General features: G+C 38.9%; 3 protein-coding genes across 3 annotated transcripts; all 3 read left to right on the forward strand.

Moving 5' to 3' along the window:
• Positions 1–16656, forward strand: LOC113026607 (protogenin B-like). The gene is made up of 19 exons (XM_080303875.1): positions 1–183; positions 724–1023; positions 4125–4269; positions 4408–4541; positions 4629–4925; positions 5140–5299; positions 5430–5677; positions 6263–6427; positions 6638–6943; positions 7622–7807; positions 9458–9553; positions 11634–11820; positions 11986–12113; positions 12237–12411; positions 12786–12964; positions 13686–13809; positions 13945–14077; positions 14171–14266; positions 14361–16656. Exons 1-19 carry the CDS (start codon positions 117–119, stop codon positions 14736–14738), a joined length of 3504 nt encoding a protein of 1167 aa, XP_080160001.1. The 5' UTR covers positions 1–116; the 3' UTR covers positions 14739–16656.
• A 1200-nt stretch (positions 16657–17856) lies between these two features.
• rsl24d1 (ribosomal L24 domain containing 1) lies at positions 17857–21241 on the forward strand. Its single transcript, XM_026175707.2, has 6 exons — positions 17857–18065; positions 19118–19231; positions 19312–19384; positions 20186–20249; positions 20407–20492; positions 20824–21241. Exons 1-6 carry the CDS (start codon positions 17985–17987, stop codon positions 20898–20900), a joined length of 495 nt encoding a protein of 164 aa, XP_026031492.1. The 5' UTR covers positions 17857–17984; the 3' UTR covers positions 20901–21241.
• Positions 21242–22946: 1705 nt separating this feature from the next.
• arpp19b (cAMP-regulated phosphoprotein 19b) lies at positions 22947–24870 on the forward strand. Its single transcript, XM_026175709.2, has 3 exons — positions 22947–23166; positions 23628–23750; positions 23840–24870. The coding sequence occupies exons 1-3, from the start codon at positions 23122–23124 to the stop codon at positions 24008–24010; spliced, it is 339 nt and encodes a 112-aa protein (XP_026031494.1). The 5' UTR covers positions 22947–23121; the 3' UTR covers positions 24011–24870.
• Positions 24871–27045: the final 2175 nt, after the last annotated feature.

Genomic DNA, 27045 nt, shown 5'->3' on the forward strand with positions numbered 1-27045 from the left:
CCAGTAGAGCCGCTGGTGCTATTCTGCTGGCAGAAGCCTCATTGGGGATTTGAGAGCATCACGGAGAGGAGCAGCGTTCGCTCGGTGGGGGGAAAATGACAGAGCACTCTGGATAAATGGCACATTTTAAGATGAAATTTTTCCGGCACTGGTTGCTTTTTGTTTTGTGTCTTCCTTTATCAAGTAAGTGTTTGTTTTTTTAATTATTGATATTATGGTTGTGAATGAGCTAACTTTTAGCGGTGCTTGACCTTTTCTGTCCACACACCTCTACCGTTGATTGTACATTACGCTTATATTGCCTACAGCCGTTCTTCTTTGAAACAAACTATTTTAGCTCTATTATTTGAACATAGCTTTGTTTTTTGTTCCACGTTGAATGAGATGAGATAAGATGGCATGTCGCTAAACGTTTAACTTTAAGGCGATAAAGCTCCGTCGCTTGGGACCTTCAGCTTTCACGTCAGATACTATTTTCACATCATTGTTTCCCAATTATAAATTGTCCTAACACGTTAAATATTAACATTAAGACTTGCATCTGCTTTTTATAGAGTTTGTTATGTTGAGAAAATACATGTATGTCAACTACATAATGCTGGATGGTCTTTAAAATAAAAATAATCCTGTAATCAGTGAGGTTTTTCTGACAGGTTATAGAGTAAATATGACCTGCTTTAGTCTTCTTCTCTTCTTAATAATGCAGCCTCTCTTTCCCTGTAGGTGTTTTATGTTTTAGCGAGTTGTCCTTCATCACAGAACCCAGTGATGTTACTGTATTACCAAAGGACCCTGCTGTATTGGACTGTCAGGCCCATGGACAGCCTCCAGTCACCATCAAGTGGCTGAGGAATGGGGTTAAGTTGGCAGAAAGTGAGCACATACACTTCCTGCCAAATGGCTCCTTGTACATACCAAAGATAAAGCATACCAAGGAGGATTCAGATGAAGGATTCTACCAGTGCCTCTCCCAAAACAAATTTGGAGCTATCTTAAGCCAAAGATCACGTTTGACTATCGCAAGTGAGTATGGATCTAACTTGGACTTTCTTCCATTGATCAGTGTGATGACTGGTTAGACTTGCTGGTGGTATTGACTTTGTGGTGTTGTCAGCATGCAAAAATCACAATGGCAAGTTCATGGACAACAAACCTGGAAAGGGGAGGCAGATGTACCTCAGTCCCTCTGCTTTTATTTTCCTGGGAAGATCCTCTGAAACACAAGCTTCTGTGTCAGAATTAAAAGCTGCTAGTCCAGTGTTAAAATCACTGTAAAAGACCGCTAAATGTAGATGGGGGTAAATCTAAAGGTTCATAAATACTCCATAATCAAGCAGACCAGGTTTTCTGTATTTTGACTAAGTATCACTCACACATTTTATGGTATGTATCCTATAAATAGTGCCAAAAGTAAGGAATTATCAGTTCCTTTCTTTAAATATGAGTGGACTATAGTGGTGTGTAATTGACGGATGGTCTGCTACCCCAAGGAATCTCTGAAAAGCATTTGCCTTTAAGCCTTTGTTTGGAGTGCCCCTGGCTGATCCAGAAGAAAAGGCCTGATCCTGGGGCATTTATTTGTCCACATATCAGTGGCCAGGACAGCTGTGTCTATACAATGGGCCTGGTCTACCATGGACACTTTTCATAGTTCTTAGAAGGGGATATCCCATGACGGGTGTCATGGAAACTAGTACTGGCCTCTGCAATATACTGAGAGGGCACTGGGGTTATAGAGATTAGCATTAATACTCAGCATTAGAAAAAAAACTACAACTTCAATCCAAGAAGATGAGATTCAAAGCAATAAAAAATGTTTTACAATTTATTTGCCCAGTACGGACATTTAGAGAGGCATCTACACATAAACCTGATGGGTTAGCAAACAGAAGCTAGTGCATGTTCCTGTCACTGGACATTTGATGGAGGAAAACAAAAGTTTTTTATGTTTGAATAAATCCATCCCCACTGTTGACTTTCCACCAAAATGCACTGTTTGCAGTTGTTTTCTATTTAATAAGAATTTCTAGCAGTTGACCACTTAAAAATATTCCAAAGTCAAGTTTGGTTTGGGATTCAGCCATTGTCTGTGAAAGGGTTAAAGGTTTTTGGTCAGCTGCAGGCAGGGGAGTGGAGGATGGGGCTCCTCTGTGCTCCCCTTCTGTCCAGAGGTCCTGAGGTCAGGGGTCAGCTGGGGAAAGGCTTTGTGATGTCACAGGCCTGCTTTAGCTGGGTCGGCCTGCTGTTCTTCTGCCCAGCCCACAACCCCTTTCACTGGATCAGCCTCTCTGTTGCCCTGTCAAGCACAGCGCTTTTGTTAAAGAAAGGCCAGTTTGTCATGTGAGTGATTGAGCCTGATCATCCACATAAAAGGAGGCATTTTTAAGGTTATTTCTTTCACCAAGTCCCCAATTTTAACAAATCCAAGAACTGGAAAGATGTCAGAAATCACGTCTTTCTGAACATTGCTTACAACAGTTGATTCCAAATGGTGTGCCACAAAAAATTATGAATGCAGTTGAAATTTACTACATTAGTACACAAAAATGCTTACTTTTTTTTTTTTTTTTTTTTTTTAAGAAAGATGGCATTTCTAAGTTGGTAAAACTCATCAGTTAATTGCTGGGAAAACCACACAAATCATGTAAAAGGAATAAAAGTGTTGGGAGAAACAGCTGCAAGGTCCAGCTAGGTTTTCTCACACTTTTGTGCCTTCATCTGACAATCAGAAGATCTGATTATATTCCAGCTGGCCATAGAAACTATTTCTTTTGCAAATATGAACACAGGTGTGGCTTTAAATTTTGGCCTGCCCTTTGATATGTATATAAAATCTATTCGCAATAGTTCAGATCATTACAAGTATCTCATTTGGGGGAGGAAAAAAAAACCCCACATTTGAATCACCAGGTCTCTTTGGTTGACCAATGGTAAACTGGCTTCGATCCGGCCAGTTTGGGCTAAAATGGAATTGACACTGGGTTGCAGTGCACTTTGACCTCTTTGGAGAGACCTTTCTGTTGTTTGACCTAGACATTGATCTGCAGTCTACAACAGGGGTGACCATATTAGCAGATTGGCCACACCCTCTATCTACAAGAGCAAAACCAGGTGGTCAGCATCGTATTGTTAACGTCCTACCAGACGCTGTGTGTGTTTTCAGGATGTCCACCAGCTTGCCTTGGTGTCAGAAATGGGAGCATGTGGCTAGTAACAGACTTTACAATGAGACAAATGATTGGCGACTAAATAAGTGTATTTATTTTTGTGATATTTTGCCGTTGTACATTAACCTTAAACCAACCCCTTATTGCAAGTTCAGAGGAACAATTCCCAAATCCATTCAAAAAGCAGTCTTTAATTCGCCTCACAGATACAGAATCAAAGTTTTATTTGTTTGATACTGATGAGACGAGAGTTTAAATTGAAGCATTGCTCTTCAATTATTGATGTTCTAAATCCCAGAATCTGAATGTGGAAGTTTTAGTGGGTAAACAGAGCATTGATTTCCTTTAACATGATATTGACTTCCTTCCTGTGAGTGAGGGGGCAGGGAGATGGTTATCACCTTAATAAATGAAGATCATTGATCATATCTTGTAGCCTTCAGTTAAATGCAGATTGGTGGTTGTTTATTTGTGGTGGCTATTAAAACACGTTTCGGAAGTGCCTAAATAAAGAGTGCACTGTTTTTGTAATTTTAAAGTCGATTTAAATGACTAAAATATGTGTAAGAAAAGCTAATTGTTGCATGTGTGTGCAAAAAATAACCACAGCATTATAGTTCAGCATTGTTCGACATTTCTCATGTCTACTTTTGTTTACAGTTTTGTTTTTGTTTTTTGTTTTTTATGTGAAGTGAATTGATTACTTTTCATATATAATAATGCATCATTCAGTGTCATTGTTGGACTGATCCATTGATTAGGCCAGCTGGTCAGAAGAGGACCTCATAGCTCATCTGCACAAAAATAAAATCAGTACCTTTCATCTAATCAATTACCATTCATCAAAGTCAGGGCATTGTATGCATAATGTATATTTTACCAAAAGAAATGCATTATATTCATCTGGTACTAAAACAAATTAATTAGTTGAAATTGATTGTTTAATTTTTTTCACAGGTATCTCAGAGTTTGTGTTGCATCCTGTGCCTGTTGCGGTGACTGTGGGCTCTGTGGCACGATTCTCCTGTGCAGTCATCTCAAGCCCACCTGCTACCATAACCTGGGAGCTAAACCAAAGGACACTGCCACTGCAGACAGACAGGTAACTGCAGAAACATAATTATAACTTTATTTAGGCACATTTTTATCAGTTTATTTTTTAGCCTACAGCTCCATCTTCTGTTGGGTTTCACATGAGCGTTCTAGCTTGACCCAGACTGTATGTTTTGTATGTTTTCAGAATAACTGTTTTGCCAAACGGAGTTCTTCAGATTCACAATGTACAACTGGAGGATGCCGGACACTATCAATGTGTGGCAACTAACATCGGTAGTGTGTTGAAGAGTCGAGAGGCCACACTGACAGTCAACCTAGGTAAATTAATTGCACTGACTGCATTTTACGAATGAATGTTAAGCACTGTCATTCCCTGACTTTTTTTGTTTACATTTTCTTGTGAAGATGCAGGCCCTAAACTACGTCAGAGACCCAGAATCATTGCTGGACCTCAAAATGTGACCGTTTCTCTTCACCAAACGGTGGTGTTGGAGTGTGTGGCCACAGGCAATCCCCGGCCCATCATCTCCTGGAGCCGTGCTGACAGTAAACCCATCGATGTGTACAATGCCAAAGTGTTGGGCAATGGAAACCTGGTTATTACTGATGTCAGTACCAAGCACAGCGGAGTCTACGTTTGCAGGGCCACCACCCCCGGAACCCGCAACCACACCACTGCTGCAGCCAACCTCACAGTATTGGGTAATGATCAGTCTTTGATGATTACGCCACAGATGTCTTCAGATCACATCTTTGGCCTGGTTCTTATATTCAGTATACAGACTCATAACTAAAGGTTTTGCAAATGTTTATACGTCCAAGTAACAAACGTGTTAGGTGCAAGATGCCACACAGTTAGAACTCCATGGCTTAATAAAAGGTAACCATTAGCTCTTCTGTTATGCTGTTGTTTCAGTGCCACCAAACATAGTTGAGAAACCTGAGAGCCAGACCCGTCCGAGGGCAGGCACTGCCCGGTTCATGTGCCAAGCAGAGGGAGTGCCTACACCTCGCATCACCTGGCTGAAGAATGGAGAACAAGTTCACTTAAATGGGAGGATTAAGATGTACAACAGGTAAAGTATAGACGGGAGATTTGGGCTCGCTTAAATTTAATTAAACATTATGAAAGACAAACCTGCTTAAATAAGCTGGCTTCTTTGGCTTTGCTGATTTTTCTTTTTCCTTTTTTCTTTTGTTTCATAGTAAACTGGTGATTACACAGATCATTCCTGAGGATGATGCCATCTATCAGTGTGTGGCAGAGAATGAACAGGGATCTGTGCTATCCTTGGCTCGCCTTATTGTTGTCATGTCTGAGGACCGGCCCAGTGCTCCGAGAAATATCCATGCTGAGACCATCTCAAGCTCTGCTATCTTACTGGCTTGGGAGAGACCTTTGTACAATACGGACAAAGTCATTGCCTACTCTGTCCATTATATGAAGGCTGAAGGTGAGACAGAGAGGAAAAAGATGGTTTATTTGATTGTTCTTATAATTTGGGCCTTAAAAGGCTGACGGGTCTACATCTTTATGCTGCATCACACTCTCACATGATCAACTTTCCTTGGTGAAGGCCATCTGTTGCTGCTGCACAGCGCAGGGGTCAAGGCTACTTCACTTAAATAACAACAGGCTTATTCAGCCCTTTGTCCACTCCCTAGCTCATTCTGCTCGGACTTAAAGGGACGGCGAGCTTTAAAAAAAATCACAGTTTTGCAAACTAAAGTTGTAAGATTGTATTCACTTTAACCATTAAAGTAATAGCTGAGTTCCTCCAATAAATCATGTCTTTTAGATGTTAAACTGGGTTTATTTTATGCTGGCTGGAATCAATTGTATGTTTATCATTTTCATTACACGTTTACACACAAAAAAGAGAATTCAGAAACTTTTCTTTCCAAGCACTGATTGTTTATAGGACGCACACTTAACTACCAAGTTGAACTCGCTTTATTTTTTTTCACTCTTGTGTGGATAATCTTACCCTAATTAATGACTTGCTGTATGATTATTTATTTATTTATTTTTTTTCCAGGTCTAAACAACGAAGAATACCAAGTTGTTATTGGCAACGACACTACCAGTTACATCATCGATGACCTGGAGCCAGCTCGAAACTACAGCTTTTACATTGTAGCTTATATGCCAATGGGAGCCAGTCGAATGTCAGACCAAGTCAGTCAACATACCCTGGAGGATGGTAAGCTTGAAGCGCTTCCAACATTCCTCGCAGTAAATCATTTTGGTAGTTAAGCTAGCTTGTATGCAAAGCATGTTTTGAAAGGAAATTGGCAAGATTATGTTATGTTATGAATCAGATTTTTATTAAGAAAATTTGGTTGATTTGAATAATAAGTAGAAAAATCTCTAGTTTTTAATACATTTTCTATATCCAATTTTTTTCCTCCAGTGCCTCTTCGTACTCCTGAGCTGAGCCTGACCAGCCAGAGCACAACAGACATCCAGGTGAGCTGGCAGCCACTGCCAGCCAAGGTGAGCCGCGGTCGTGTGTCTGCATATAGACTCTCTTATCGCACAGCTGCAGACAGCACCGTCACATCTGTAGAGCTACTGCAGAACAGCACTGAATACCTGCTGGAGGGGCTGCAGCCTGACACCATCTACCTGCTCCGCATGGCCGCAGCCACCCGAGTGGGTTGGTGTGAGCCCTCAGCATGGACATCACACCGTACGCCTAAGACCTCCAGCAACAAAGGTAAACCAGCAGAAGTCTGATAAAGGAAAAAAAACGTACATTTAGCTGCTTTAAAAAAAACAAAAAAAAGTCTCTGCAGGCTCATCACATGATTGTGATTCTAGTTTATTCCTGTTTTCATGCAGTATAAAAATAAATTAAGTTTAAAAAGCAAATTAGTAAATGCTACAGCAAAGTGAAATCAGATGGTGTTTAAACGTGTAACTAGCAGAACCTTTTTTCTTTTGTCGCATTGCTGTTTGGCTGCTCTTTGAAAACCAGGACACTAGAGTTCATGCAGAGTGGCTAGCGTATGACTGGAGTTTGCTGTTTTAGCATTGTCCCACAGTCTTTGTGTTGGTTACTCAGAAACCTTTGCCCTTTGCTGTCAGTGATGCTAGATTGGCCTCAGTCACGGGTCATAAAGAGAGGGCCTCAGGCATCTATGTGGGGGAAAGAATATCCTATTTTCATAGCCTGGTGTGCTGGGGAGGTTGTTTTTTTGTTTTTGTTTTTTTCCACCAGAGCTGAATTTTAGCTTTATATTTACACATTGTTGTAAAACACTAAAACCAAAAGGGAATTCTTGGTTTGACTGCAGCGTCAATCCATTCTTTGGCTGTCCTGTTGTTATTTTTGTTTTCTGTTATGTCAGTAGTCTCATAATTCTCATGAGTGCTCTCTCTGCCGCCTTCTTAGTGCCTTCAGCCCCTATTCTTCAACTTGAAGCTTTAAACTGCACCTCCATTGTGGCACGCTGGCAAAGCTCCCTTGAATCTGTGGCTATTCAGGGCTATCGTCTGTGTTACCATGAGGAAGGACAACCAGAGCAGCCCGACATCCAGCTGCAGGCTCAAACCAATACGTACACGATTGGTGGCCTTGGTGAGTGTGCCTAGAACCCAGGAGTAAATTAAAAAAATGTTTACGATTAGTGAATTTCCTTTATCTGCACCTGTGCTTTGGACAGGAGACGGCAGAGAGTGATGGGCCATTTTTGCATCACTCAAATTTAATTCGATGGGCAGTCAGCTTCTGCATTTGCATTTCCATCCCCTATCCTGATCAATATGTGCTGACCTCTCCTGCCTAACCAGCAGTACTCTCCAGTCAGGCTGGAGTACGAGGCTCCCAGGTTTAGAGGTCAGGTTCCAGATGTCCCTCCCACCACTACTAGCCATCTCGGGCATTGCATAATTATGCTTAGCCATTGTGTTTTGTCCAGGGCCAGACGTGGCATGTAAGACCCTGGCCGCTACCCTTTTTTCAGATGGACACTAGTGCACATGAACAAAGACCAGAGCAAGCCACTGACCTCTAGCCATGGGACAGCACACTTGGATTAGTACCCTACCCCCACCAGTTGTCTCTGATGTCCATTTAAATAATCTACAGATTTAAAATAAATAAATAAATAAATAAATTATTTATATGAATTAGTCTTTGAGCACAGTTTGATTTCTAAGTCCCAAATAAGCTGAAACAGGAGAAGTTTACATGTTTCTGTTTGGAAATCTATTTGTGTTACTAACCTGTCTAAAAATTCAAAACTCTTCAGTATTATTTAAGTTTAAAAAATCACAAGTGGCTATTAGTCTGATATTTTACAATATCGCTGAACTTCTTGTGTTGCTCCAAGTTTAAAGCTGTAACACAAAAGCGATAGAAAATAACAAAAGAGGCCCACCTCCTATCCCACAGTCCTGCTCCTGGATTCTTTCTGTTCTTGGCCTGACCCGGGGACCCCAGTCAAACCCCCCTCCTGTCCCATGGGCCCACAATCCCAGCAGCTGAACGCTGCCCCTACCCCAGCCCCCACAACAGGCCTGGACATATTGCCTTCACTGGTCAATACCCAAAGGATGACCTTTCACTCCAGAGGCATTACAGATTTTAACGCTCCCTAAAAGCATCCTGATTTAGGTGCTGAGGAAAAATGGTAGTTTCTCAAGTTAAAATATGCAATGTGACAGAATATTTTTAAAAGAAAAGTTCTGACCTTAGAGGTCTTGTTTACTTCAGTTTTTTTTTGTGTGGCTGTCCTGAATGTCTTATTCAAATATTTTACCTCATCCACCTTTGTTTATTTCTGTGGACATCAGTAATTTGTATTGTATATTGAAGCAAGCTTGTGGTGTCAGAGCTTCATAGTTGTAAAGTCAGTTAAGTGCAGAATCATGTAGTGACAACATTCATGCTGGAGATTTGAGCGCGTCACCTTATTTACATTGGCTTGGGCCTGGTTGAGCTTTCTCATGGTCGTTACACATGACACCACGAGACAAATGAAAGGTTGGGGTGACTCAGGAGGCCAAGTATTGTCCATACATGGGGGATGGCCAGTTAAGACCAGCAGTTACCCTCCTGCAGCTAATTGTCCTTATGTCCCCCTCTCACTCTTTTTTTAAATAGATTATTAACCACCATGATCTCTCAGCCTTCAGCTTTGCTAGACAATATTTTTTAATTATTAAATGTTTTTATTCTAGCAAAATGTCCATTAAAATGGCTAAAATCTGAATATTATCTTTCCAGATCCACGGAAAAAGTATCACGTCAAGATTCTGGCTGTCAGCAAGGTTGCAGATGGTCATCAGAGAGACCAGACCATCAGTACCCCGGGATGTGTGTGTAAGTATTGGTGTAAATCATCCATTCCCAAAGACTGCTCTTTTGTAGCCAACCCAAACCTTTATGTGAAAATCTTGTCAACACACAAGCCTTAGATGAATGATTTCTTCGTGTTTTCATTCATTCAGTTTGGTCTTCTGATGATGGTCTTGTACAATATAGTGTATTTATAGTAAATGACTTCAGTGCTTTCATGGCTGACACTAAAAATGAAATACAAACTTTGCCTGTAAATTTTTTTATTTTTTATTTTTTTTACTTTTTATTTTCATTTTTTAAATTGAAAATGAACAACAAACAAACAGAAACAAACAATAAAAGACGTTTACAGTTATGGGACAAAGTATCATCAACTAGCCAAAGCTTGACTGGTCATTATGACCAAAAAAAAAAAAAATTCTCAGGAACACACTCTAGTATCTTTATCTTTCTAACATTGCCTCAACCATCTGAGGACCGAACACAGAAAATACGGGCGTATTAATAATAATAAATAATAATTATAATAGTAACAGTATTGGTAATTACAAAAATTTAAAACAAAACAAAAAAAAAAAAGAAAAAAAAGAAAAACATATCGTGTGAACCCCTCCCACCATCCCCCCACCCCTTTACCCCTGTATGGCTCTCAACTTCATCACATTCGTGTATCCAAACAGCCCATATTTACACCCGTCTATACACAAGAATCAGCACAACATTCAAGAACTCTGATCAGAAGGGCCTAACCAAGGATCAATTCAGGGTAAACCCAGAGGAATTTACGTCATCTCTATATTCTGTCAAGTCCAAAGACGGTAATACTGAAAGAAATGGTCCCCAAATTTTTTTAAAGGTTCCGTATTTCCCTTTTACACTATGCGATATCTTCTCAGGTGTACAGTAGGATGCTAACTCATTAATCCAATATCTCAGTGTTGGAGAATTTTCAGATTTCCAATGTGTCAGAATACATTTTTTAACTGCAGTACTTGCAAGTAAAATAAAATATTTCTTGTGGTAATCCACGTTTATAGAATCTGTCACCTAAAATCCATAGTTTTGGGTCCATTTCGACTTGGATCCCAATCACCCTTGAAATTATTTCAGTAGTCCGTCTCCAGAACTCCTCTATTACTGGGCAATTCCACAGCATATGAAGGAGATCACCATCTATCACCTTACATCTCAAACATTTGGGAGAGTAATTAATATCAATTTTATGTAATCTGTAAGGTGTATAATATGTCCTGTGGAATATATTAAATTGCATTTGTCTATGATTTGTGGAAATTAACATGGTCTGTGCCTGTTCCATTAGATGGTACCATTCTACCTCTTCATAAACATAGCCCAGATCTGCCTCCCATTTTCTTTTCAGAGCCGTTTTGTTGTAGTCAGGTAATTTTTCATTAATAATAGTGTATATTGAAGATGCTATTCCTTTTATTGACTTCCATGGTTTGGTGCAAAGATGCGTTTCAAAAGGACTTTCTTTGGGAATCTCAGGGAAAGTTCCTTTGGTTTTTTCTTTGATCCAGTCTCTTATTTGTAGAAATTTAAAAAAATTTGGTCTGGAAGTTTAAATTTTTCCTTTAGTTGTTGGAAGTCAATAAATGTGTCATTATTGTATAGATCGGCAACAGTTCGAATATTTCTATCCTTCCATCCCCGCAATATGGAGTCGGAAATATGATGGGAGAGATCAGGATTGCCCCATAGGGGTGTCCTTCTAAAAAAAGAAATATTTATTTTTAGAAGTGAGTGGGATTCCTGCCAGGCACGGAAGGTGTTTAATATTATCGAATTATTTGTGAGCTTAGATAAACATTTTTTCGTACCTAGAAATGGGACGTCTTTTAATGATATGGGATTCACCTCATATTGTTCTATTGGAACCCATCGAACCTCACTCCTCTCTGCATATAACCAGATCAAAATTGATCGGTATTGGGAGGCCAGATAATAATTCCTAAAGTTTGGTAGGTTGAGTCCTCCCCTTGAATAAGGGGCCTGTAATGAGGAAAGTTTAACTCTTGGGTTTTTCTTTTGCCTGTAAATTAAAAAAAAAAAAAGAGTTTCATGTTCTTTCCTCCTTTAGCGGCTAGAGACCAACTTGCAGCAGCTCCTCCACCTCCAAATCAAGTCACTGTTTTGGATGGCAATTCATCTGCAGTGTCCCTGCGCTGGAGTCATCCTCCTTTCCCCTCTGGCAAGGCTGTCAGTTATACAGTCCGCTGTACACCTGTGGGCACTCACAACGTCTTTGCAATACGCTACCTGCAAACGTAAGAACCTCCCAAAGGCATGAGAATTGAAGCCTGCTTTTAGTTTGGTTTGATGAGTACATCCCTTTAATAATTCACATCTTGTATTTCATGTAATTTGTGAGAATGTATTCTGGGCTATTTCCTGCCAAATTGCCATGATGTGGGAATCTTGTTTCTCTGCAGTACGAAGCAAAGTGTGACAGTTCAGAAGTTGGATCCAAACACTCGTTATGAGTTTGTGGTGCGCCTTCATGTGGACCAGATGTCGAGTCCCTGGAGTTCTGTAGTTTACCATCAAACCCTCCCAGCAGGTAACAAACTATCAGTGCAACGTCATTTTACTGTAAATGTGTTTCTTTCTGTTTCTTTCTGATCATTTCATTGCATATTTTTCACCAATGTACTCAGAGTTGTTCTGTGTTCTGTGTGCCTAGCACCAAGCCAACCTCCCGCAGGAGTGCGAGTAACTCTGATTGAGGAAGACACCGCTCTGGTGTCCTGGAGGGAGCCCACTGAGTCCAACGTGGTGATTACACGCTATACCATCCTGTATGCTTCACAAAAAGACTGGATTGCTGGACACTGGCAAAAAGTCCAGAGAGAGGGCAAGTAGTTTACTTTGTTTTTATAATGTGTTAAATACGTTTTTCAGAATAATTCTTTGGGGGATTGAATGATCCAGCCAAGGTTATTGTAGTTAAATCAAACTAAACTAAAACTGAGTGTGAAAAAATGTTTCACACCCAGTTTACCACCTCCTTCTGGTATACTTTACCTCTTAATTGCATATGATGATGTTGTCTTTGCCTCCATACTTAATTAAAACATACAATGAAAAGTCCCAAATTTATGATCTCCTCATTTGTGACTGAAATATTTTGCAAAGCAAAGTTGGACAAATTGGATCTTCTGGTGTTCTAGTTCTGTACCTCTCAGCCATGATCTAATCTCTACTGTGTGATTGTGCTGTCATTTATAGGGAGTCATACGATGGCCTTGCTGGAGAAGCTGGAGCCAGGAAATGTCTACCTTGTAAAAATAGCTGCCTCCAGTGAGGTGGGTGAAGGTCCTTTCTCTGAGATCGTGGAGCTGGCACCGAAGCGAGGAAACGTCCACCGAAGCAAAAATCCCAGACACTCTGACTGGTTTCCAGATAGTACAGGTCAGACATGCTTTTATCTGGTTTTGGTTTCTAAGGCATTGCATTTCTATGTCTGAAATGAAATGGACTGAAAATCCCGTGTGGTAATTGTGTTAGGATTGTGTCTTTAGGTTTAATTTCAGTTCATTTTTATTGAATGGACGTTCCTTTTGTTGACAAAAACTCCTAAAAGAGTGAGATGAATCGCAGAAGCAAAAACAAAAACTGTGGGATGTATCTCACTTCCAAAGAACTTCCAAAATGCACATAATGTTTTATTCAGTAAGACTCGAAACAAGTGACTGATCCCATAAATTCGACAGGAAAGAGTTTACAGAGGTCTGGGCAAAGGTCTGTCCCATACCATCCAGTCCAGTGTATTTTGATATTTAAGGGGGGAATATAAGTGTTTTTCTAATAAATGCCTGGTGGACTTCACTTCAAGTACTGCATGCAGTATTGACGGTGAACCACAAACATGCAGGTTTGTTTAACAGGAGTTTGAATAGAATAATAATAAATGGGTACGGCTGCTTTCCGTCTCTTAGATGTATTTTAAGTTCCATCCATCCATCCATTCGCTTCCGCTTATCCTTTTCAGGGTCGCGGGGGGTGCTGGAGCCTATCCCAGCTGTCATAGGGCGAGAGGCAGGGTACACCCTGGACAGGTCGCCAGTCTGTCGCAGGGCCTGTTAATCCTGTAATATAGCAGATCTTTAATTGTTCTCTATTTATCTTCCAGTATTCTCTGATGGTCTCTACCACATAGACCAGAGGTCTATGACGGGGATCATCGTTGGTGTGAGCATCGCTTTGACCTGTATAATTACATGTGCTTTGATTCTGATCAGTAAGGGGAAACAAAGGTACTGATTATCTGTATTTCAAATGATGGAAAAATACTTTCATATATAATATATGCTTTATTATATTATCATATAATAAAGCATAAGCATTCTTTCTGATATTTATATATTTATTGTCATTTGTTTAACTAATAGAAAATCTTCCAGTCATAAAGTCATTGCTGTAGGAGCTCCTGAAGGTCCACGTTCTGGTTTTCCCAGTGAACGGCATTCGGAGAATATTGAGGCCCTTATACCCATGATGAGTGATCACTTCATAGATGCTAAGGTGAGAAACGGAACAGTAAATAGGGTTCTCGTGATTACATGTCTGTTGAGAAAACACTCTCATGTAGTTTCCATACATTCTCTCATTTTACAGGGTGGATCTAGTATCATCATAAATGGTACGGGTCCAGTCAGCAGCAAGAAGTGGCTGCTTTTCAACAGAGAAATCAGAAATCCAGCTGACAGCGATGTAAGTGATGTGGCATTGTTTTTGCTTACTCAGCTTTTTTGCCCAAATAGATTTTTCTTTTTGAATCTTAATTTAATTTTGTCCTCATCTTCAGATCGAAACCAGAGCCAGCTTGTACGAAGCTGGCAAAACTGTTCTGAGATACGAGGAGCATCTCGGCTCAGCGCCCTTGCCGCCTTCATCACGAGAGATCATCTATGGACCTCTTCGCTCAGAGAGCTCTCACACCAGTGAGGGCAGCCAAGAGACAGGTGACTCTGGACACTACTCCAACGAAGAAAGCAATGAAGAGATGAGCAGCCCGTCGAGCAGCCGAAGCTCTAGGCCTGAATCTTTAGGGCCAGACGACAGCATCGCAGTCTTGGAGCTGAAGCAGTCGTTCAAAGTGGAAAAAGAGGTTGATGCTTCCTTGCTTCGCGGCATCTCAGAGGCTCATGTGGTCTCCAGTACTTGTCAAGCAGCCAGCTGCTAACATCATCAGGCCTGCATCTGCTCTCCCAACAGCCAGAGTCATGCCACTTCTACCTCATCCGCTTCCCGAGTGGAAGCCCTTTAGATATCTCCTGGGAAACGAGGGACCAGGAATCCTGCTGCTGCAAAGGAAGATGTGTGCGTTTGCTTTGGACTTACCTCAGGATTTTGTATGAACATTTGTCCTAACATTTTTATTTCCATTTTTTTAAAACAACTTCCTACCTGTATTTCTGTGTTTGGCATGGTCTGTCCTAAACCAAAACTCACCCACGATGAATGTCAAAAAAGAGAATGTCAGAAATGTACTGCGGTGCATTTTCATTATATTTAACTACTTTCCACTGGAGCGGAGGATGTAGTTGAGCCTTTTTAGACTGATTATCTACCTCAGTGTTCTATTCTTTATATACATTACTACCTCCTTTTGTTTTTAACCACCTATTGTGCAGTATTATCTCTGACTCAGGGGACAAAGTGAAAACACTTCATTGCCACGTCTTGTTACCGTGTTCGAAAGTTATCGCGTAGTTTTTGTTTTCATGGTTGAAAGGGCTTTCGTTACATGCTGTTTGTCTTTGAATCCTGTATGTTGTGAAGATGAAAAGTGAATTCAGTTTTTTTCAAACCTTGTAGAGCTTTATCAAACAGTATTGTTTGGCATTTCCAGTGCACTGAACTTCAAGCTTTAATAATGCCTTAACGTCAAAGGGCTTTGCGTACTTTAGATGATGACATCCAAAGACGGGAAAAGTTATACCCAAAGAGTTTTTGATACTACAGAAGATATTCTAAGGCAGCCAAAAACTTAGTAGATTTACATAAAGGGTGTACTTGCCCAAATTTTGCTTGTGCCAGTGATGTAAATTTCCCTTTAGAACGCTGATTTTCCTCTTTGTAAATTTTATTAATGCTTTATTCTGGTGAAAGCTTTAGCAGGAGTCTCCGGGGCTTGTTTCATTTGCCTTCTAGACCATTGCTGAGTGCAGCGGTGATGCCGATGCTATTATCCAAAGAGTTGTCTGCTTCCTCAGATGGGTACAGCCTTTTTTCTTTTATTCAGTCGATCCTTGGTACGAAAATGTTGATGCCAAGACCAAAGATCCAGCGTCCCAGTGACAGATGAGGTTTATATTTTTCAGAGAATCATCTGTCACCGTTCACAAATATTGCCGTATGGGAAAGACTTCTTTCTCTCTCCACAATGTTTCCTGTCCAGGTGCGACAATGAAGGATTTTGACTATCATAATGGAAACCCTATGTGTGAAGAGCAACATAATCAAATTTTGATACCTTTCTAAAACAAATAATGCTAACCAAAGAATATTGATGTGTATTATTTAGTAATTTTCTTTGGTTTTCATTTACATTATATACATTATTTGCATTTAAATGTGATAATATCTGTGGGTTTGGTTGCTGAAAAGGCATTTTACATAGGGTTTTTCTGTTTTGTTTTGTTTTAAGCTTGAGATGTCAAAAAACAGTGCTTATCACCAAAAAATGTTTTTACCTGAGTAATATGTTTAAATAGTTTAGATGACCCATTTTATAATAATGTCAAGAAAAACTTACTAATTTTAATGTGACATTTTGCAAATTACGGTCAGTTTAAAGTTTCTCTGTGAAATGCTTCAATATGAAAGATTGCGTTGTAAGCCACTGATAATTTTGCAGACTTCATTCGGGTTCAGAGTGTAGATTTTAGGGTGTAGATGTATTTGTTATTATTTAAGTTATGTTTTGTTTTTTGAAATATTTCTGCTTTTAAATACCAAATTACATGTTTGATCCAAAGAGAGCAACACAACAAAGAATATGTGTTAAAATGTTCCAAAATGCCTTTTTTTGATACTCTCAAGATGATCACACTAGTAGATGATGATGATGATGATAATAAAATTCTTGGAAAAAATAATGTGTTGCACTTGTTTCAGTTTGTCATTTTTTTATTTTTTTTTTTAAAAAGCTTATATGAGGTTTGCTAGGACCACTTAGGTTTTCATTTTTGATCTTGTGCCTCTACAAAAGTAGAGGTTTTAGCAGTATTCAGGTATGTATGAACAATGACAAAGTGCAAAGTAATCAACAATGAACTTTAAGAAAAAACTGCTGCTGCCTATCAATTTAGAAAGGGTTATAGGGCCATTATCAAACAATTTATAAGTCCATAATTATTCAGTGAGGAAAATTATTCACAACTGGAAAATGTTCAAGATGGTTGGCAGTCTTCCCAGTAGTGCAATGTTCTAACAAATTTACCTCAAAGTCAGACTGTGCAATCCTCTGAGAAACTGCAAAAAGACACAAGAGCAGACTCTGCAGGACTTAGCATGTTAAATGTTAAAGTTCATGAAAAATACTGAACGTGTGGCTTGTTATGAAGAGTTGCAAGGAAAAGGCTTCATCTCTTTAAAAGAAGAACATGGCAACGTAACTTGTAAAGTTTCATCTGAACAAAATGCAAGACTTCTTCATCAATATTCTTTGCACAAGACCATAGTCGGGGTGTCTGGCTATGTTTGGAGAAAATCAAACACAGCATATCAGTGCAAACACCTCATGCCAACTGTCAAGCGTAATTGTGGAGGGATGCCCATGTCACCTAAGAATCACTTGGTTCCCCATGGACTCCGTTGTATACCGAAGGGAGGTTATCTCTCTGACAGCATGACTTCATGAAAAACAATCTTGTATAATTTACAGAAAATACTAAAGAAGCAAAGGCACTCTGCGTTAGCTTTATCTGTAGTAAATTAGTTTTAGAGTGCATTAGACTGTGAGATGTATTAAGTTCAGGATACTACTACTACTAATAGAAATACTAAAACACAACAGTACAAACACTTGAAACAGTCACACAGGCACCCATTTCTTAGTAAACATTTCCATCCAATGCCACCAAATTCTAGCTGTGTTGACAAATTTGACCAAATGTACAAAGATTTAAGTTAAATGTGTTTCTGGAAATTGTTTATTTATACTTTTTAATACACAGAAATTAGTTTTGGAATTCTATCAATCTATTTATTTATTTACATTTTTGTTACATATTTTCTTCCACAGTTTAGTTAGGATGCTTGGGAAAACCTCCGATCTCTTGAAGGATAACTGCAGTTTCAAGTCTCGTCTTTAGGTGGCGGTAAAGACACCAAACTGCTGGATGTCAGGCAACAAAAAGAAGCAGAATAAGAGGGAACGGTCTTGTTTTTGTCAGCTGCCACACGCAGCACTCCTGATGCGAAAATGCGCATCGAAAAGTGTTATTTTTGCTCGGGACCAGTGTACCCCGGACATGGGGTGATGTTTGTACGGAACGACTGTAAGGTATGGCGCAGGTTTTTGCCCGAACAATGCTGTTAATTTTAACCGAAGCTCCTGTTTTGACTGATAGTGGTGGCTCGTTAGTGTTCGGCTAATACTAGCATGCTAACATAACGTGCTGGATTCATTCACGTGGGTCCAAAGCAGGGAGTTAGGGCTGGAAAACGGTAAATAACAGTCGTAAATCGTATTTGCGACGGAAAAGAGAAGAAATAGACAGTAAAGTTCTTTTTAAAACACATTACTTTATTTCACAAACCTAATGGACATGAAGTTGTTGTGTGAGTCTGGACGTGTAAATCGGAGGGCCTCGGCTTTTCCTGATGGAGTGAGTGCGCCCTCTTATGCTTCAGTGTGAGACCAGGAGCTTAGAATTGTAGGCTGTAAACAAATATTAATACAAACACTTGATGGTCCTCAATCCTGACTTTTGTGCCACGGTAATGGTATTTATAAACATCTTAGTTTGTAGGGAAAATATGCTATAGGTCATTAAACTCGCTTGTGTTTAGTTTACGTATGTCTCTTGTCTTCCGGTTATTTGTGAATATATACTCAGTAGTACAGTTACAGCAATGTTTCATAACTTTGTTCTTAAAGATAAAAATGTATAATGTAGTTCTTCTTCAGTGTATCTGATTTCGTACACAGAGAAATCCGGAAGTCAAAAAGACTGTTTAGATAAAGGATTTAATAATGTACAATAAATGTAGGTTTAAGTGCTAATAACAAGCAGTAAACGTTTTGAAAATGTATTTTTAAGTCGTAAAGTATCAACTATATCCCCTATATATATGTATGTATGTTTGTATATGTAAATTCATAATTTTCCTGTTATTTTTGGAGGTCGTCCTAAACCATTTCTCCAATTTCAGCTATTGATTTTGCCAGTGCACTTCCAATCTTGAAATTTCAATCATTAATTTTTCAGCAAATGTAATATCGTTACTGCTGATAATGTCTCACTTTCTATCATTAACTCATGTGCTTGTTTATATCCACACATTTTCTTATTGGGTGATCCCTAAATTGTTTTTCTCTCTTTAATAAAACAGACATTCAGATTCTGCAAATCAAAATGCCACAAGAACTTCAAGAAGAAGCGCAACCCAAGAAAAACAAGATGGACCAAAGCATTCAGAAAGGCATCAGGAAAGGAGCTGACAGTGGTAAGCTGTTCATCAATGAGGACCACCTCGTCGTTCATTTGTTTGACTAAACCTTAACCAACACACTTGCTGTCTTTCAGGATAACTCTTTGGAGTTTGAGAAACGCAGAAATATTCCTGTCAAATATAACAGGGAGCTTTGGGATAAGACAGGTAATGTATATATTTATTTATTAGAAGCTTTTTGGGCGAAAACGTTCACATTAATTGTATGTATACCATTAAATACCAACATTAGGAATCTCAGAGCACTTAAAAAATGTAAGGTTAAGAGTTTCAAATACAGAACCCAGCTCGGGGGCCCAGTTAGGGGAAAGAAAAGGAATAACATGTAAGTACGTAGAGAGGCAACAGAAGGGAAACCACAAACTGTGAGACAGACTAGGAACAAAGGTAATGGTAGCATACAAACACACGAATGAAAGATGCATGAAAATAGATAATATAGTTGGCAGCAATTATTCAGGATCATAGGATCTAATCTTACTTTTAAGCTTTATCAACAACAAAAGTTTGAAGTTTAATCTCAGAGGAAGAGGGGCATCTACCTGCAAAACCCAACCCTGGCAGAAGAAGAGCCTGATAGCTGAAGCCTGTGTACAGTTTTTATTGGATTATTATAATCCTCTAAGGTCTTTAAGGTATCATCGAGCTTTGTGAGTAGAAAGGCTTTAAATTGTATATAGGTATATATATATATTTTTTACATTTTATCTAGCAGAAATGTGATCTGTCTCATTAGTTGTTCCTTCTCTGACTGCAGCATCTTTGATCAGCTGAAAGCTTTCAGGGAGGTGTTAGGACAACCAGTAACAAATCCATGGGCTAGTTTTTCAAGTATCACTCTATAATAAGATGTTCTGATTGTCACATACATGAAAGAACACGCTCATATAAACCTCTGGTTATTGTCTCATTCTAAGCAATGTGTTTATGTTCTGATAACTTTTGCAGTGGAAGCAATGAAGAAAGTGAACGAAATAAAACATAAACGACAGGCAAGATTTATCATGAACAGGTGAGCATTTATTTTTTTATACTTTAATAGACTTTGTTCAGATTTTTGAATATTGAATATTAAATGTGATACTTTTAAAATCTCTGCAAATTAGGGAAATATGTTTAACGGTTGGGATAAAAGCACTTGCCTTGCCTAAACCATTTCTGTTCTGTAGATTAAAGAAGGGCAAAGAGTTGGAGAAAGAAGAGGCCATCAGCGAAGTCAAGAAAAACATTCACCTCATCAAAGCACCACATGCAGGTAAAGACTCATGAAGTTATCCATATGACTGTGCATATAGTGAATTTGGTGACAGTGATTTTAGTACAAGTGTCTTACAGCCAAGTGTGACTTTATCAGACAAAACAGGGTAAGGGTCAATGGTGCAGCACTCTTTAGGTATAAAAGAGATGATGAACCAATGTCTGCACATAAAATAGAAATAAGATTACTATTCTTGCTTTTCCTTTCTTCAGAATGGAGGTTCTTCAAGTAGAATCATTGTAAATGCAGTTACTGATCATACATATTTGTTGGTTACTTTTCCATTTAATAAAGATAATTTCAGCATGGTTTGCACTATCTGTTACAGGAAAAGCCAAACAGTTGGAAGACAAAATGGTGCAGAAGTTGCAAGAAGATGTGGATATGCGGGAGGAGGATGAATAATCTTCTGTTGCCTTTTTTTTTTTTTTACGTTTTTTTTTTCTCCTAAAACTTTATTGTATATTTGTTTGGAAATTTAAGTTTGCAAATAGCAGTTGTTGTGCTGAGTAAAGCATTTGGCTTTAAATTGCTGTGAAAGATTTGAAGGTATTGACTTCATAAAGGCCTTAGTGCAAAGCAGCAGCCATTAACTGCAGTTTTCCCAGTTGCTCTGTTTTGGTTTTCACTGTGTGGTATTTGGAGCAGTGAAGAAATGGATTTAACCCTGTTGCAAAGTCTAATGTATTACAGTTGTTCTGAAAATATTAAGATTGCCGATATATTAAAAACCATCTTTTCTGGAATTTCTCCTGCTCTTTATTTTGTGAGATGATCATAATACCAGTGTGTGAGTGTGTGTTTGAATGGGTGGATGACTGGATATGTAAAGTGCTTTGGGGTCCTTAGGGACTAGTAAAGCGCTATATAAATACAGGCCATTTACCATTTACCAAATAATACATGAATGAATATTAAAGTTGCTGCCAATAATAGATTCGATTTTGGAAGACTAATAGACCATAAACCGTGTTACTTTTTTCAGCAGGTTATTTGGCATGAGCATCATAAGAGATTAGCTGCCCTTGTATATATTGTACAATGTAAACATTTAATCCTTATCTGCAGTAACTGTTATACAGCAGGAAAAAAACTATAGGCCTGTGCCAGTCTTTCAATCACAACTTGTCTGTACAGAGAAATTGTGAGGGTCAGTTATTATTATACTGTTAAAATGGTGGCTGTGCCTAATAAACATGTTGGAAGTTTCAAATAATGAGGTCAGAGTACATATAAGTCCTACTTTTGGCTCTTTATGATGCCAGGAAGAGCAGATATCCTTCACATGGTCATTTTGAGCATGTAGCTCTTCACATCTTTAAAACAAATGCAATTATTCATAGGTGGATTCAACAAGCTGCTGGAAACATTGCTCAGATTTTGGGCTGCATTGACAAAATTGGCATCACATAGTGGCTGCATATCCATTATGTGATCCACCACGCCCCAAATGTGTTTGATTGGATTGAGATGTCCCATTTGAACTCATTGTCATGTTCAAGAAACCAGTCTGAGATTATTTGAGCTTTGTGACATAGTTCACTATCTTGTTTAAAGTAGCCTTAAGAAGATGGGTGCACTGGGAGTACACTGTAGTAAAGGGATGGACATGGCCAGCAACAGCAGTGAAGTAGGCTGTGGTATTTAACCCTTGTATGGTGTTCGGGTCTGTGAGACCCGTGTTCAGTTTTCTTCAAAAGAAAAATTAAACAATTAATTATTTTTTCACGTGTAAATGTGTTGTGTCTTTCCACTCACTCCACTTGATTATAACTGATTTATTTATAACATTTTATATAAAAGAAAAACGAGAAGCACATTAATTCATAAATGTGATCTAACAAAGGTAAAGGGAAAAAATTAACCATGTTTGCTGTTCATATGTCTTGTAATTGGGATGAAGTAAACATCTGTTGAGTAATTTAACATAAAATTGTTTGATAGTGTTAATTTGGAAAGCCAAAACTCTAGCGGGTCCACCAGACCCATGAACACTGGCTGAGTAACAAAAATACGAACACCACACAAGGGTTAAATGATGCTCAGTTTGTACTAAGTGGCCCAAAGTGTGCAGAGAAAATATCGTTCTCAACTTTTCAAAACCACCAGCCTGAACTGTTGACACAAGGCAGGATGGCTCCATGCTTCCATGCGGACTATGGCAGATTCTGGCCCTATCATCTGAATATTGCATCAGAAGTCAAGACCAAGTACATTTTTCCAGTCATCTGTTGTCCATTTTTTGTGATCCGTTGCATAATTTCCTTTGGGGTTAATAAACTATTATGTTTCTTATTTAACAGGTGTACCTGAACAAAGTGACGGGTTAAAAAAATCCATATACAATGCAAAATCAAATTTCAACAACGCTATCATATTTTTTACGCGTGAATTAGTCTGAAGAAAAACAACTTTGTTATTAGCGCCTACAGATTCTATGATCGCTATCGTCCCGCTCATCTGCGTCTCTAGCATCGATTCACCGGCCTGTTGCTACACAGGCTGCATGACAGGCTGCTGCTGTCCTCGCCCGCTGCTTTGACAGTGCTACCTTTTATCTTCCCGAAGAGGAGCTTATTCGGCCATAACTACAGTTTTGCGAACAGAGCGGGAATACAGCACAACCATGTCCGAGGAAGTTGAAGAAACGAGAATTTCGGAGGAACAGCAGGTAAACTGTAACCACTAAATGGAAAATTACATCAAATTAACACCAGTTAGCCAGTGCTGCTTGGTTAGCTGGCGGCTAGCACCAAGCTAGTTAGCCAGCTGCTAACCTTGACTGAGAGCCTTAGCGATGCTGTCGCTGAATTGGCTAATATTCTGTTAGCGTTTGTTGGTAGAGTAAAATTGTGCTGTTTTGGGTCTGGCAAACAGGTTTCTTCACTGTACATGCAAAATTGTACAGTAGCTCATCATGCTAACAGTAACTTTAATGCTAGTGCAAACAGCAGTTTACCTCATGGCGGCGCCGGTATCTAATCAAACAAAGTAATCTGTGACCATAGTATGTGCTGCTGTCAGTATACAACATATTGAAGTTTCGTTATTGTCACGTTGATGCATACGGCTGGAAAACCGAATTGCAAGTCGAAAGTTTTACTATCCTTACACATTGCACTCTGTCAACAGGAAATGGAGGACAAGGTAATCAGCCCAGAAAAATCAGAGGAGGCCAAACTGAAGGCCAGATATCCCAACCTTGGAGGCAAGCCAGGGGGATCTGAATTTCTCAGGAAAAGACTCCAGAAGGGGGTGAGTTTTCTCACCTAACTTTGGCTAGCTACTACAATTAAAAGATGTCAGCCTTATAGAGATCTCACTCTGTTTATTCTTGTTTACAGCAAAAGTATTTTGATTCTGGGGACTACAACATGGCCAAGGCAAAAATGAAGAATAAACAGTTGCCATCCGCCCCAACGGAGAAGACTGAGATCACAGGGGGACACATCCCAACACCTCAGGACCTACCTCAAAGAAAAACTTCCATCGTGGCCAGTAAACTGGCTGGTTGATGGTTTTACGTTTACTGTTTTGCTACTATTCCCATGTCCATTTAATATCTACTTCGCACACTGTTTACATTTTGTTTGTATTCTGTAAGAACAAGTCATGTAACAAGCCAAATACTTGAAGAATTGGCAACTGTGAGGCACTGGGGCATCAGTGAGACAAATTCAGCTAAGGGAAAGTGTTTCTCAGGCTCTTAAAGACTCAATACATTGATATTTCCTGAACAGTCATCGCACTTATATATTTAAATGTTATGGCTATCTTATGTTGACAAATTATTTCGCTTTTAAGAATATATGCCTCCAAAGTAAATGCTTGAAAGCTTGTGAAAAGGTTCCGTTTTCCTCTTTGTTCCTGCTCATTAGGCTAGAAACAGAACTATGAACAGAAAATTGATTTTACAGCAATTTGAGGGATCCCATACTCTTATGGAGGCATTTCAATGGTGAAAAGTCAATAATCCTCAATTTGTGTTTTTTCTTTCTTACTCTGTTTACGTCCCTCGCTTTCTCTGTCATGCTACTTGATTCCATGCTTTTGAAGTGCTCAAGACTAGCTTTGTATCCAGTTGTGTTTAAGTCTAATTAGTAACATTGGTTTGCATTGACTTGCTGCTGGTCTCAATCTCATCCTGACCTCTAAAATGGCCTTAAAATGAATGAATGGTTTCTCTTGAGCAATATTTGCTCCCTCTGTTAGAATATTAGTTGTGAATCTTGCCTGAAATGTCCTTCACTGTCTGATTGGGATTTATGATTTTATGGAAACAAACTCCCCTGTCATGTCTGGAGTGTGCATGTGCATTTACTGTGCAGTCGCACTGTGCCATTTGTTTTGTAAATAAAAATAGTTTTGCATAATAGCTTAGACTTTTTCAGTGGAATTTGTCCTTGCATGATTTTTTTTTTTATGCTTCAATTTTACTAAGAAGCAAAACTACAGAAGAACTGCTTGAAATGTTTCTATTGCATTGATATATTTATAAAAAAAGATTTTACTTTTTATATTGTGTTTTTATATTGAATATTTTTTAGTTAGTATACAGATACATTCTGAGGTGTGCAAGTAAATTACCCGATGCCACTGAGCTGGAACCTGTTTATATTACAATGCCCAAAACCATTGGATGAGAGCATGAATAGAGTGGTGAAATGTACCTGTACTCTCAAGTATTTCAATGGTATGCCCATTTCTACATTTGCTCCATAATATTTTGTATGCAAATAATATGCATGTTAATGAATCAATACCGATGATCCAATGATGTACACTCACTTGCCACTTTGCTAAGAAGACCAGTTCAACTGCCAATAAGCCAGTTTGTTTGAGATTCAGCAGAACCACAGAAACTCAGTCCAATTAGGCATGTGGACATGATCAAGACAACCTGCTGAAGTTCAAACCAACTGTCAGAATGGGGGGAAAGGTGAATGTGGCATGGTTGTTTGAGGCAGACAGGCTGGTCTCTATCTTTATTTCAGAAACTGCTAATCTATTGGGATTTTTCTGTGAGCATGTAGGATTCTGTGTAGTGGGTACTTTAACTTTTTGCACTAACACTTAAACAGGACTTTGACTTCAGGTAAAGACTATAATCAAATGGAACCGGCCCATGAAGCATCTCAATCTGGCTATCCTTAAAGTGAAACAACCTCAGCCTCTCAACAACCTACAGACAAACGAAGGCATGGTGGCAATAGTTTGACTTAAATGACTAACAAAAGTCCATATTGCTATTTCATTCAATTTCAGCCAGGTGCTCCACTCATGTTCAGACAAACCTATGATGAAAGAATATTCATTCTAATAATAATATTTCTACTGCATTGACGCAATCTTATGTCATTGTTGGGTTTTGAAAAACTCACTCAAATGTAGGGCTGCTCAATTAATCGAATTTTAATCACGATTACGATCTGGGCTTTCAACGATCATTAAAAATGACTGAGCCGATTATTAGCCCCTCCCTCATTTATCCGCGACACCTTAAAGGCCGGTCCGTGAAAATATTGTCGGGCATAAACCGGTCCGTGGCGCAAAAAAGGTTGGAGACCGCTGATTAAGAGGACCCGAGGGAAGCTCGGAAAGCTAAGCAGAAGTTATTTGGAGAGTGACTGCCGTTGGTTGAAAAGAGTTAAAAAAAAAAAAAAAAACTTCAGTGGTGTTGCACACTATTTTATATTATTTTTTTTAAAGTCATTGTTAACCCTTTAAAGCCGGTCAGAGCAGCATGCTCCGTTTTGCGTAACTATTTTTAAATCCCTGTAGAATCCGAACCGTGTAAGCTAGCGCAATAATTTGTTTTGCATATGAAACCGGAGGAGTTGTACTTACATCTGATGCCATCAGCTTGTCCTAGGTCACGGTTTCGTTCCACATATAGCTTTGCAAAAATTGCATAAAAAGCGCTTGCAGGAACAAAAACATAATATTCCAGAAACACGCTTTGCCGTTCCTATCAGCTGTTCGTAACACTTCCCACAGTAAAATGATGCACATGCTGTTTTCTTTGCAAATTTGCATCATAGGATTGTTTTTTGTTTTTCCTGCAGTATATAAAAATTGCTGTATCTCCAAAATAAAACTATGAAGACACTCAAAATAAATTTCCTGTGGTGGGAAACTATTTTTTTGCAACTTTATTGTATTTAAAGTTTTGAGGGATAAACCTCTTAAATTTCTCCAAGTAGAAATATATGTAAACAAAACAAAAGCGATTTTCAATTTTTTTTGTAGTTTATTGCACTTTTTTGCAATTTATGTAATTACTATGGACTTAATGCATACATATTATTAAAATATGGGCTATAACAGTTGTATTGATGTATAGCAACTTGAAATGCTCCCACAAATGGCACTACAGCATGTAAAAAAAATAATATAAGCTCTGGTGGACTTGGTTCTATGGTAGGTCTTAAAGGGTTAAATAAATATCGTCAAATAATCGAGATCTCAATTTCAGTGAAAATAATCGTGATTATCATTTTTGCCATAATCGAGCAGCCCTACTCAAATGTGTTTTGACTAACAACATTTC

This window comes from Astatotilapia calliptera, chromosome 7, assembly GCF_964374335.1.
Source record: "Astatotilapia calliptera chromosome 7, fAstCal68.1, whole genome shotgun sequence".
Classification (NCBI taxonomy): domain Eukaryota; kingdom Metazoa; phylum Chordata; class Actinopteri; order Cichliformes; family Cichlidae; genus Astatotilapia; species Astatotilapia calliptera.